The sequence below is a fragment of the Condylostylus longicornis genome, unplaced genomic scaffold (genome assembly GCF_029603195.1).
Source record: "Condylostylus longicornis isolate FDR11 unplaced genomic scaffold, ASM2960319v2 ptg000131l, whole genome shotgun sequence".
Classification (NCBI taxonomy): Eukaryota; Metazoa; Arthropoda; class Insecta; order Diptera; family Dolichopodidae; genus Condylostylus; species Condylostylus longicornis.
In genome coordinates this window covers 123,504-138,110 of record NW_026578099.1, presented here as the reverse complement: position 1 = coordinate 138,110, position 14,607 = coordinate 123,504, and the positions used below count along the sequence as shown (strand labels likewise).

Sequence of the window (14,607 nt, the reverse complement as noted above, 5' to 3'; positions counted from 1 at the left end):
ATATTTCTGCGTTTGCAAAATTTAAAAAAATACTTATAGTTTCACTGCAGTCAACAATTAAAAAATGGCATTTTTAGTGTTTCAGGGGGCTATAACTTTTAAAGGGGGGAGATACAGAAAAATTTTCTTCCACGGAAAAAGTTTCTAGTAAAGATCCGTGACTTCAATAATGCTTTAAAATGGATTTAAGTACGGTATTAATACATTTGTAGTACCGTTTCAGAGCTTTCAATACCTTTACATTGTAAAAAAAACTACTAAAGCTTTTCGTACATTTTGGAATACAATTTTTATCATATCAATACAACTTTGACATTTATTTGAAAATTTCAATTTAAAGGACTGTGCAAATGTTCATTTTAATAAAAAGTTATCAAAAGTTGATAACTAGAACTTTATTGCTGAAAATATAATTTAGTTTATTTCATCGGTTGTTTCTGGCAACATTTATATGACAAGGTATAAGAAAAGCGTGCTCGATTTTTTTGATGCCCGATTTACTTTTATTTTACGTCTCCACTACGTATAAAACGGATTTAGGAAAAGTGTACAATGTCAAGAGCTTTTACTTAACTTTTTGGAATTTGATACTTTGTAAAATTTACATCGTATAAAATTTCAGCTTTCTATCTTCATAGGATGTAGAAGTTTTGCATACAGACACACGGACAGACAGACGGACAGAGTGAAACTAATAAGCACTTTTTTCAAAATTTTTTTGGAAAAGTGCTAAAAACAGTTAAATTATAATTGTTTTACATTATGTATTCAGGTATTAAACATAATTACAAAAAGAAAAGCAAGGGTAAAAAAATTTAAATCAAAAAGTTAATTACATAATTATACGCTAAATAATATGTATATGTACATACCTGCATATGGATTTCTAAACGTTTTGCACATATAAGTAAAATTAGCGTGCATTAAAAAGAAAGTTTCTATCTTGTAATTTAATATTAGTTGCAGGTCAATTTGATTGTTGAAAATCAATAAGTTAAATTTTTTAACTTGTTGATTTAATAAATATCTAAAACTCTCATGAAGAAAATATAAATTTTGTACGCGATTAAACTTCGATCTTATAATATTTTACTGCGTAAGGTATATTCGTTTATGTGAAAGTATGCGAAAAATTTAACGCTACTGTCGTGTATAGTGTTCATATTTTAATCAAGTTCGTTTTTAAAGACAGAAACATAACTATATTAATACATTTTCGAAAAAAATTTTCTCAATCCTCCTTGTACAGAAAATTTACATTTAATTTGAACTTTTTAACATAATTTCCTTTTTATAATTTTCTAGATAAATGTATTAAAAAACAATACTACCATCAATCCATCATTTTTGGAAGAAAAGCATGTTGATTAAAGAATATCGTATTCCGCTTCCTCTTACAGTTGATGAATACAGAATTGCACAGTTGTATATGATAGCTGTGAGTATTATACAATGTGAAGTGCATACTTAGTTGTAAATATTTATTTGATGACATACAATTTAGAAAAAAAGCAGGGATGAAAGCAGCGGAGAAGGAAGTGGTGTTGAAATCATTGTTAATGAACCATATATGGACGGGCCGGGGGGTAACGGCCAATATACGAAAAAAATTTATCATGTTGGAAGTCATTTACCTGGATGGATAAAAAGTAAACTAAGAAAAAAAATTAACTGTTTTTTAATAATTTTCATTTCAGGTTTGCTGCCAAAAAGTGCGCTCACTGTTGAGGAAGAAGCTTGGAACGCATATCCTTTTACTAAAACGCGATATACCTGCCCATTTGTGGAAAAATTTTCTCTTGATATTGAAACATATTATTTTCCGGATAATGGCAATCAGGAAAATGTTTTTAAATTGAGTGGCTCAGATTTAAAAAGCAGAGTTGTCGGTAAATTATGATAAACTAATTAAGTAAAAATAATCTAGTTTAAAGAAACACAAACATTTTTTCCATCTTTGCTTTTAAACTGCATTGTTGCAAATTTTTTAATTTTTTCTGATTTAATATTAAAACGTCTATTCTTTATACGTAGGGAATACGTGAAGCTTATCAGCTCTTAATGTAATTAAAATTTCAATCAAATTTTGTGATACCAGGATTTTTTTCCATTGCGTCAGTCGTGAAAGTCAGACGGGATGGCACGGGATACCGTCTTAGTAATTCCAAACAATTCTGAAACCATTCCACTATTAAGGGAAAAAAAGCGTTCTAAAACATATTCTAAGTTAATTTTCAGTTCAGAAATACTTTCCACAAAATGTGAAGAAAAGCTTTTTACAAAATATTTTCCAAGTATCTTTTATAAAGTTTTACAAACTTAAGAAATACAGAAGTTTTTTATTATATTAGTATAGCAATTTCTTAGGTGCAAGGATTTCTAAAAAAGTTAAAGTAAATTCAAAGTCAATTCCAACGCATGTTAATATTTTCTAAAAAAGAAATTTTTAGTAATATAGGTAACCTTCCGTAAATTAAAATTTTTAATACCCTATTTTATCCCTATACATCGACAAAAACAAAAAAAAATAACAAAAATTTCCGTAGTTCGAAAACAAGTAAATATTTGATTTGCTTGAAATCGTAACGGAAATTTTTAAATGCAATCCATGTGTTTCATGATAACCTTTTTTTCAATTTTCGAATTTGACTATTGTATGCTTGCATAATTTATATACCCATTTTTATTTAAATATAGCTAACAAATTGTTGCTTCAAGCACGAATTTTAAGAAAAGGTTAAAAACATAAAAAATGGATTAGAGGAATATTGTTTTAGGGATCTGACTAATTTTGTTTATAATTTATTATCATTACCACATAATTCCGCTGCTAGTGAAAGAAAATTTTCAGATTTGGCCTTAATAAAAAATAAATTAAGAAATAAGTTAGAATACAAACAATTAATGGCATTAGGCAAAAGCGCTTAATTTAGCAAAAAAAATGTACATTACGTTTGGAGTCCAAAGAAAGATTTTTAATTTAAATTAAAAACACAAATATAAATGTAGATTGTAGATTTGTAGATTCTAAGGGAACCGAGTGGGACAGGAGCATCCCCCCAAGCCACCGCAGCCATTTTTGACTTATTGTAGCCACCCCACTCTCCCGTCTATAATATCCCCGTCCCAATCACAAAGCCGGAGATATCCCTAAGGGAGTTAGACAACAGTTCCCGAACACTTAGGGACCCATGTCCAAGACAATTGCGACGCCGAACAGCTAGTGCCGGACAGTCGCAGAGAATGTGCACGGCGGTCTCATCGCCACCCCCACAAAATCTGCACAGGGGGGAGCCCGATTTCCCCAGCCTATGCAGGTGGTACTTCACCGGGCAGTGCCCCGTGAAGAAATTCGCGATAGTGCGAACCCGGCTCCTGCTCATCCCCAGCAACTCCGCGGCGAATCCGCCGGAGCACGCCGGAAGAAACACTTTCGCATGACGGCACCCTTTCGTGTCGCGCCAGTGACGGCCGCATTCCGCCGCGAGTAGGCAGGCAAGCCTGGCCCCCACGGCGGAAGAAGGCAGACCGCAGAAAGGCAGCCCCAGATCCCCTCCGCGCCAACTCATCGGCAACTTCGTTGCCCGCATGACCACTATGGTCCGGTACCCAAATGAGCATCACTCTGTTCTGCTATGCCAATTCCCTAAGTGCAGCAAGGCAGCTCCAGACCAGCTTGGATGTAACCTGAGCTGAACGGAGCGCCAGCAGTGCAGCCCTGCTGTCTGAGAACACATAGATGGTGCGGTTTCTAAACCCCCTTTCCAAATTGATTCTGTGCAATACGGGTCAAGAGTTGCATATATACACGTGTCCGGGCGGACACCGTATACGCCCGAACCCACACCCGACTCCGTTTAGGACCCGTCCGCATACCACACGCTCGGACCCGACCTAAGTACAGGACCACCCCTATCCCACGTCCATTGATCGGGAAACAGAACCCTGTACCTGTGGTCGAAGTTGTACCGCGGCAGACAGGTATCTGACATGGTTATTCTTAGAATCGGATCGCCCTCAATGAAGTCTCTGTGAGTTCTGTGGGCCAACTTTAGCCCTGCCCCGTCCTCGCCAGAGAGAAATCGGTAAGTCACCAGCCGAGCTTCCTTCAATATATGGAGGTGCAGTGGCGGCAATCCGATCATCACCTCCAATGCAGCGGTGGGAGCCGTCCGCATCGCCCCGGTCATTCCCAGGCAGGCCAGCCTCTGTAGCTTTTTCAGCTTGGCCCGCACACCCGCCTGCTGAGCTTTACGGCACCATACAATCGACGCATAAGTGACGATGGGCCTAGCAAGGGCCGTATATAGCCACAGTGCTATTCTGGGACCAATTCCCCAGGTCCCCCCGATGAAGCTCATACACGTCCAAAAGGCCGCCGTAGCTCTCCCGAAAACTCTATTGATATGGGTATTCCAAGAGAGACGATCATCCAGGGTTACCCCCAGATACTTCACCTCCCTCGAGTAACTAATACGTTCACCAAACAGAATTGGGCTCGTTAATCTGTCCCTGCTTCTGCGTCTGGTGAAGGCGACCAAAGTGCTCTTGCTTGGATTTATATTTAACTCAACGCCTTTGCACCACCCTTCCACAACACGTAAATTTTGCTGTAGAAGATCAGAAATAGTGCTCTCAAATTTTCCCCGCACGACGAAGGCCACATCGTCAGCTCATCCCCAGACACGCGCCCCGGAGCCCCTGAGAGCAGCGATTAGATCATCCACTACAATGGACCACAGGAGGGGCGAAAGAGCCCCGCCCTGCGGACATCCTTTTGCAGCGGAGATGAAGAGTATGTCGTCAGCTATGGTGGACTTAATAATCCTATCCTGTAGCATCCGATTGACCCATCTGCTAGTCGTCGCATCAATCCCTCGTTTGTGCAACGACTCACAGATGACATGATATGGGGTGTTGTCAAAAGCTCCCTCTATATCAAGGAAGCAGCCAACTGCTACCTCCCACACTTCCAGTGAGTTTTCAAGGACCCCCACCAGACTCTGCAGAGCAAGTACAGTAGACCTTCCCGACTGATAGACGTACTGAGATTCATGCAAGGGATTGCTTCCCAGTGCACCGTCCCGTATAAATCTATCAATCACTTTTTCCATTGCTTTCAATAGAAAAGAAGTAAGGCTGATTGGACGGAAAGACCTTGGGTGGTTGCTTGGTCGCTTACCCACCTTCGGAATATACGTCACTTTAGCCACCCTCCATGCCTGAGGGATGTAACCCCACGCATAGCTGACACGAAAAATTCCCAACAGTGCTCTAGCGATATGTTGGAAACCCCTCTGCAAAAATGCAGGATATATCCCGTCATCACCTGGAGATTTGAAGGGCCTGAAAGAGAAAACAGCCCATCTAATCCTGCCCATCGTGAAGACTAGACGGGATCGTTGCCAGTCATCCCTCCTGGGCCAGGGTGCCCCCGGTTCGATGACTGCATTTGAGTGATTCCGAAGAATCTCCGAGTCAGGAAAGTGCGTTGACGCCATAAGCTCCAACGTCTGCTTTCCGTTCTCAGTCATGGAGCCATCAGGACGTTCCATTAGGCCCAACCCGCTAGCATACGTTTTGGAAAGCACCCTGTGAAGACGCGCACTGCTGGGGAGTTCATCAATGCCCTTGCAGAACGCCCTCCACGAGATTCTCTTCGCTTTCCTAATTTCTTTATTGTATTTTGTGAGTGAGTCCTTATACTCTTCCCACGAACCTGACGCCTTGCCTTATTGAATAGCTTTCTGGTCTTTAGTCTAAGCCTTGAAAGCTCTTCATTCCACCACGGGCACTTCCTATTGCTCCGCCTCGGCAAATATAAATGTACAATTGTAGTAAATATAAAAACCAATTATTAATGCAATATATTATCGCAATATATATGCTAAGCGCTTTGGTTATTACAATATAATATATTGTGATTTTTAAAAGTGAAATGTGATAAAATGAATTCCACATAGTCTATTTATTCCTTATGTTCTATCATGATTTATAAATGAATGTTCTTTATGTTATACCACTATTTATGTCAATAACGCGAATAGCTATGTACTTTTATTTACACTAAGTCCTCGAGATACGACGTCCTCTAATACGACATTTCGAGTTACAATATGATATAAATTTAGACCATTTTTATTCGTCTTGCGACATTGTTCCTGATACGACTTTAAAAATTTTGAATTTTTTTTTCTTTGACAGATTTTACTGATTTTTGAATAAAAATCTATTCCGAATTTAGTTATAAGGGAAGTCTAAAGCACAAACTTTAATAATGAACTTTTTATCGTTAAAATGCTAGTCAGTAGTTAAAAATACGAATTTAAGTGATATATATACATATAAACTTGGTTGGATTTGATTTATTTTTACAATCTTGAATTTTTTTGGTTTCGTTATTATATTTTGTTGTTTTTATTAAACTAAAAAACAGGTGAATTATAATATAAAATAGTTTTTCTAATTCAATTAACTACGATGTGAACTTTTTAATGATCACAAATTCCTTTCGTAGAGATTATGAATCAGTAATGGCAGAACCATTTTTTAGAATTTCAATATTGGTATTTTATTTCAACTGTCAAATGTTTATTTATATTTTTTGTTGCTATTTAAGTAAATAATTTGTTAAAAACGGAGTTTTGCAGTTTTTTTTAGTTTTTGAATATTTTTGAAAAGTAGAAAAAAAAATTTATAGCAGGCATGCATTCATTTCTCTGTTGAACGAACTCAAACTCCAACAAAAAGTTCAAAACTCGAAAGTGTAGAATAACCACTCCCTCTAAATTGCTGGTTAAGTGTGATTATTTCTTTCATATTTTTGATGATTGTTTTTACTGCGAACGTAATTTATGCTTACTCCATTGTGAATATTCGGAGGAGAATTTTTGTAATTCTTAATTAACAGTATGATATTCGTAAATTTCCGAATTTCAAAACTACGAATAAAATTCATGATAGGCTAAATAAAATAGACTTCTCGCAGCATGAATCTGCAGTATAGAAAAATAGATAGGTAATTTAATAGAGTTCATCTTGTTGATTTAGAGTTCATGGTTTTTCAGAGATCTGCGAATTTTATTTACGTTCTTAAAACGCGTGATGATAATACCTCATAAATACAAAATAAATAACTTACCTCAAATTATCATCTAAATTAATAGCATGGTTAAAATTATTTATAATTCATTTTTATATGTCAATTAAAATATGACTTTGAACAAATAAGATCAAATGCAATCAATTTGGCACGAAACACATCTATAACTGAACCTAAAATTTATGACTAAACTGAGTAGTTTATAGTCATCAGATTTGTGTAGATTCAACAGTAAGAAGTATTTTACAGTATTTTACTATTAATATGAGGACGTTTGATGAAATAACAAATAGCCGAATCTTTGTTGGAGATAAGATATAAAAAAATCTGATTACGTCAATCGAAAAATGGGCAGGATTTTTTTTTCCCCACGGCGACCGAGGCCCTTAGACCCCCCCCACGTCGACCCATAGGATCTTTTGTGATTCCCAACCCCCTCTACATTAGCTCTATTCCTAGGCCCCTGACAAACCGCAGTATGGCAGCTACATCAAGCTGCGAGATCCTCCCCGGGGTCACCAAGCCCCCCCTCCCGAAGCACCTCAGTCGCAGGCGAGCAACCGCCTCGCACTCACACAGTAAGTGCTCCATAGTCTCGTCCTCCTCCAGGCATAAACGGCAGACCTCATCCGCCACCCTGCCCATCCTTTTCATGTGGACCCTCGAGAGGCAGTGTCCAGTGAGAACCCCCACTAATACCCTCAAATTTGGACGACTGAGCATGGTCAGACTGTGTTCCCCCACTCCCAGGGGATTTCCTAGATTGCGATTGCAAATTTCCTAGATTGCGACAGGCCCAGACTGTTATCCCAGTGTTCAACTCTGACCTGCTACTCCCATTCACTGAGGGCACGCATGACCGTTGTCTTGGGTGCCCCAAGGCATGGCTCCGGTCCAATAAAGTGAGCCGCCGCTCCCTTCCTAGCAAGACCATCAGTCCTCTCGTTCTCGTCAACTCCGAAGTGTCCCGGCACCCACATCAAGGTTAATTTGTTGTGCCTGGCCAGAACGCCAAGGATGTCAATGCATTCTTTCAGCAGCCTGGATCCCACTAAATCAGACAACAGGGCCCCAAGAACAGCCCTAATGCCCGACATAATAAAAATCTTTCTCCTTCTTATGTTCCTTCTGATACATTGCGGAACACACAACTCTATGGCATATGTCTCTTGATATGCTTACGTCCTCATCGTACACACCCACGCACACCCCCTCATTGGTTTTGGACCCATCCGTATATAAGACCACGGCCCCAGGGCCAAGTTGTGGTTCCCGTCCCAGATCCGCCTTTCAGCTAGATCCACAACGTATGGCCTCACTATATTTCTCTCCCTCAGACCAAAATCCGAGGTCATCTCCATGTCTTGTAGGCCATCGATCTCCACAATGATGTTTAGGTGGCCCTAAGATCACCCGGTTTTGTCTCCCTATACTGCCTTATCCGCAGTGCCCTTTCATAGCCTCCCCCTTGAGTTGAATGTGAAGCAGGGTTTCCATCGGAGATATGAAGGAGAGCCTCCATCAAGGTCTTTGGGTACGTTCTCAGGGCACCCGTTATGCCAAGATATGCGAGGCGCTGCAATCGAGTAAGAGCAGCCCGCGCCGTCGCCTGCTCAGCCTTCTGCCACCATATGACAGAAGAATAAGTTACAATTGGTCGAACAATTGTAGTGTAGGTCCAGTAGACCATTTTAGGTCCCACGTTTTTCAATATAGCCTCATTCAATTTTATAGATTGAAAACATAAAAATTCAATCGGCGAAATATAGTGTGTTCTAGAAATCTCTAGTATTTAAAATAGCTCATCTGAAAATTAGTATTAAAAATAGCTCATAATATCTGAAAAAGTATACTTTTTCTTTAGATTTGACACAGTTTTAATGCAAAAAAAGTTTCAGATTTACACAGTACCACAGGCAGATTTACATAGTACCACAGGCAGAAAAGTGGTACAGCTCATAATATCTGAAAAAGTATACTTTTTCTTTAGATTTGACACAGTTTTAATGCAAAAAAAGTTTCAGATTTACACAGTACCACAGGCAGATTTACATAGTACCACAGGCAGAAAAGTGGTACATTTTTGTTAAATTAATAAAAATAATAAAAATTAACTGCAGCAATTTACCATTCCTAATATTAAAATATATATAAATAAGTTGAATAAGCCAGCTACGAAGCTGGCATATTTCACATAAGATTTTCGCACTATTATTTCTCGCGAGCGGTATAAATTTTCAGAGTAAGTAATAAATGCGAAAAAAAACTAAAATAAAAAGCAAGTGATATAAAAATTTAAATTATAAAATACCTACATCTATACAAATTACAAAGAAAATATCATACGTCATTGAAAATTTATTTTTTTTATTTATAAACTTTTTCAAAAACAAAAATTTTCTCGCTGACGGGACTTGTTGTCATATGACCTTTCACGAATCATTTCAGGAAGCTTAAATAGTAATGCGTGCTATGCAATACATGTAAAGTAAAAAATATATGAGAGTTCCATAGTAAAAGCACCCTTCCAAACTTCAAAGTTTAAAACTACAATTTACTTCATTCCTAACTTTTTCTATTTGCTCTGATTTCCATTCTTTATGTCTTATATTTGTATTTGCGCACGTACTTTTAGTTGAAAATAAAAATTGAATAAATTAAAATAACTAAAAATGATGTCTTTTGTAGTTTTGTATTAAATAAAAAATAAGAAAAAGAAAAAAAACAAATCTGATGTGATCAGCACATGACCAACCTGGTTTAGTGAAAGTGTTACAGAGGATTATGAAAATCATTTTGAACACTTCCTTTCAATTTAAAGGAAGTTAGCAAGCTTTTAACTAACATACCTAGAAAGGTGTAAATTTTGCTTAGTAGAATTTCGCTTTGTGCCATCCACCCGAATACTCTAAAAAGTGCACCAGTTAGTTTTGGTAAAACTTAGAAGGTAAATATCAAATTTCAAGAAATTCCATCGTAAAAAATGTAAAATCGGCCCCAAATTTGGTTTTTGACCCCTTATATTCCAAAAAATTTTTAGATTCATTGTTTGAATTCCCTGAATGTAAATATTAAATTTGAAGGAAATTGGTTAATTATTTCTCTTTATATACGCAAAAATGTAAAATTGGCCCACAATAAGGTTCAGCTGCAGAGGTCAAATTATGTTTTATCACAAAAGTTGATAAAACATAAATTTCACATATAAAACTATCAAAATCGTTATTTACGCTTCCCTACTATGGAGAAGTGCATTCCTACCGAAAATTCGACATCAAAAATTTGGTGCCATCACATCACATAAAAAAATAAAAAATAAATTTTTAATTTTTTTCTAAGCAAAAGCACGTGTGCAAATACAAATTTTCATTTGTACGTATATACCTACATAAGGAAAACAAAACAAATAGAAACCGTCAGGTGTAGTTTTAGAACAACAATTTATTTCACATGAATTGACATTTAAATTTTTTTTTGTAAAACAGAGTATAAAAATATGTATGGATTTGTGCTTGACAAATATGTATGGATTTGTGATTTTTAATGTAGCTTCTGCCTGGATTTTCGTATATTTGCAATGGAAGTGGTGCCGAGGGTTAGATAAGGTTATAAGAAAGGAATAAAAAGCAACTAAAAATCAAAGTATATCCACTAATAAGTTATTCGACTCGTTCCATTCAGTTAGTTTTCGTTTGCATCTTGCTTCCAAATTCTTAAAATATTCCATTTTTTTGTAGAAATAGATGGTAATAAGAGTTGCGTAGGCAAGAAAGAAACAAAATATTGTAAACAAACGAGTGTATCAAAAACATTGAATTAAAATAAAATTAAATTAAGTTAGGTAAAAATTTTGTTATTTTTATTTTGATAATAACAAAATTTATTTTTCATTTTATAAAACTTAGGTAAAAAATTCGAATGTATGAAAGCAAAAGAGTTTGAAATTTCATGTATGAATGTACACATGCATGTACCTGGTACAGAAGATACACAGTATCAGGTAGTGACATAGAAATAAAGTAATTTATAAAGAAAAAAAGGTACTGATTACTTTATGAAATATAATTATTACCGGGAAATATATTATTAATGGCAAATATATTCTAAATTTATTAAGATTGAAATAAAAATAAAAAATTTAAAGATAATTTATTTATTTTATTTATTAATTACAAATGCCTAACACTAAATATTTAAAATATTTTCAAAAGCACATATTTACCTCTTCACATCTTTTGGCAACAAATGAAATTTTCGTGTCGGCTTTTTTTCATCCCAAACACTTCAAATAATGTTTACCCATTTTTATAAAAAAAAATATTTTTTTCACAACTATTTAAATTTTTTTTTACTATTGTACGTCTTTTCAAAATTTACTTTTATTATTTTTAAAAATATGTTATATAAATTATACGAGTAATAGTTTTTTTAAACACTTTTTTTCTTCTTCGCTTTTATAATATAATACACATTTTTTGCCACCTTGTACTGGAATGAATTACAGAAATTATTGTGTCGCTTTTAAAATTCTTAATATTTTTCCCTATACTTTATATAGGAACAAATAATAAAGTGTCGCCTTTCAAAATTACATTATAAAAAAACAGGTTGACATCTATTGCGTACTCTTTCCGTCTCCCAAAAATTCTTATGTGTATAAAAATGAAAATAAGAAAGTATACTGCTTAACTCTTTTAACTAAGGGAATTTTTTGTATACAAATATTGGTGAGTGATTGCATTAGTGTGATGTAAACGGAGAGTCGAACTACTTGTTAGTAGATATACTTTGCCAGCTCTAAACTCGAGCTGCGTTTTTACTATTTTAACTTAAAAGAACAAAAACGACGTTCAGCTATTAAATTTCAAATCATTTTTAACATTTCAAGTCTTGAGTGAAGCCGGCTTCAGGTCAAGTAACGTTTATATAGACAATAATATGCTTGAAGCAGCCATATAAACGGGTACATACATATCGCTACATCATATTGTCTATTTACCTTGAATAGGTATGTACCGTATAACAAAGTGTGAAATTTTAAATTTATAACTATTACTTTCATTTTATTTTTTCATAACTTTTATGAAATGAAAAATAAAATATGAAAAAAATTTTTGTTATCAAAATAAAAATAACAAAATTTTTACCTAACTTAATTTAATTTTATTTCAGTTCAATGTTTTTGATACACTCGTTTGTTTAGAATATTTTGTTTATTTCTTGGCTACCTAACTCTTATTACCATTTATTTCTAAAGAAAAATGCAATATTTTAAGATTTTGTGAGTGGCAAGCAAACGAAAAATAATGGAATGGAACGAGTAGAACTACTTCTTGTTAGATATAAGAGTATAAACGTACTGAAATAATGAGTTAAGCATTTTTTCGTATTTTTCTACTCTGTATCAAACTTTTGTATGTAAAATTGTTTTAAAATAGATAACCTTAACAGTTTCTTGGATTTCAGATATCCAAATAAGTAAAACTTTAAGTAACAGCTTAAATCAATGCATAAAAACGAAAAATAAGAACGTTTGTGGCGGATTGAAAATATTTTCACTAAACTTTTAGGATAATAAAAAGTGAAGAGTTAAAAAAATCTAAATATTCCAGATTTAAGTACCTAAGAACTATACCAACAACTATTTTTAAATAAAGGAATAACCCACTTCTAATTTACTAAAATATACAATGTAATTTACTAAAATATACAATGTAAAATAATGTACATTGTATTGATCACAGTCATCGATATCACAACCCACAACTATCTTAAACTGGTTATTCTTGTGTTATTCGTATATTTAATTTTTACTCCATAATATCTCTTTGAGGAAAAATTCTTTTTGAAAAATATCAACAGTGAAAAATATTCAAAAAAAATATATCCCTTAGGAATAGATCTAAGTTAAAAAACAATTAATTCTGTTGTATTTAGGTACAACCTAAAATATTTTAATAAAATAAAACACCACTTTTTGTATTCATTTATTATATATATTTTTTGTTATTGTTTAAATAAAAGTTTTTTTTTAATTAATACTAATGTTTAAATTTGGACAACCGTGCATTTTACGTTCACTAACTACATTTTACGTTCACTAACTGCTTGTTCTATTTTTATTTTTAAAGCTCGCAATTTTAACATTTTTAGTAACAAAGAAAATATTGCATCAAACGTCCTAAATTTTAAGTGGAACGCTTGGGTCATAGTTTGGTTGTTCTTTAATTCTTATTATGATAATGAACGAATTTATTCTTGTGAAACACAAGAATATGAACAATGGGAGATACATATATATGTATATGTACGTATATATAAACATATATTTATACATATATACGTATATATGTATATATATATATATATATATATATACAGGGTGATTCAGAAGGATATAAAACAACATATACCATTGGTTAGAGGGTCGAAAATGGGTAAAACTTTTTTCCGGAGTAGGTGCGAAATCTTAAGGGTTACTGAGATACAGGGATTTTAACGAATTTTCACGAAATTTCTACTTATACAAGCTTTTTTAATTATAATTTCCGTTCCGAAATAGATAGGGGCTTTAAATAAATAGTCAGGGCTTGAAGGCTACATATTGATTTTGTATTTCATGTACTTTCGGAATACCAAGAAACTTATTTTGTTTCTTGTTTTATTTTTTTATTTTTTCAACCCAATAACTTCGTGCGAAATTTTTTGAAACTTCGAAATTGCTACAGAATTTTGGCCACTTTCCTCAGCTTTAATTTAAGCCACTAAGTTTTGAAAAAATTTTTATGGTTCAAAAGAAAACATAGCAAAATATAGCACGAAAACATTTTCTATGTTAAGATTTTAAAGGCCCTAATAATGATTTAATTGATTTTAAAAGCTATATTTATCACCTATTAGTTTTTTATCGCAATATCACTCTAAAAAATAGTTAACATTTGTAAAAACCGTTATTTTGATAAAAAACTCGGAATTTATTGAATTACAGTAAATTTTAAAAGAAATTCGCCATGGCTTTACTATTTTCCAATTTTTTGCTACAAATACTCAATTGCTGTCCAGGGATTCTAGAAGCGAGATAAACTGAAATAAATAAAATGTACCACGCTTGCTGACCAGGAGGCTAGTGAGTGAGAACAACAGTTGATCCTTTGAGTACTCCGGTAATTTTCGCTCACTTATTTTGCTCGCAGCTTCTCTAAAAATGTCTACTTTTAGAGAAAAGTTCCCAAAAAAATTCAAAAATAGGTCTTCAAAAATTTATTGAATTTCAATAAAAATATTAAAATGTTATTTTTTATCAGAAATAACGGTTCATAAAGACATCAACTGCTTTTCAAAGTGACTATTGTGATCAAAACTTAGTAATAGGTGATAAAATACGAGCAATCAATGAAAATACGAGCAATACCGATCATTTTTTGATAATAAGAAACGGGAAAACATTAAGTGAAGAAGAAAGTATTTCAAATAGATGGCAAAATACTTCGAAGGACTCTAAAATG

General features: G+C 34.2%; 1 protein-coding gene across 7 annotated transcripts in view; it reads left to right on the top strand.

The window, feature by feature from the left end:
* LOC129614968 (protein retinal degeneration B) overlaps positions 1-14,607 on the top strand; it is a 68,445-nt gene that overhangs the window by 8,255 nt on the left and 45,583 nt on the right. For all 7 annotated transcript variants that reach the window (XM_055529960.1, XM_055529965.1, XM_055529963.1 and 4 more), the window contains exons 2-4: positions 1,306-1,438; positions 1,505-1,649; positions 1,698-1,889. In XM_055529960.1, coding sequence (XP_055385935.1) covers positions 1,361-1,438; positions 1,505-1,649; positions 1,698-1,889 — 415 coding nt within the window. In that variant the 5' untranslated portion in view covers positions 1,306-1,360. The remainder of the gene's footprint in view (positions 1-1,305; positions 1,439-1,504; positions 1,650-1,697; positions 1,890-14,607) is intronic.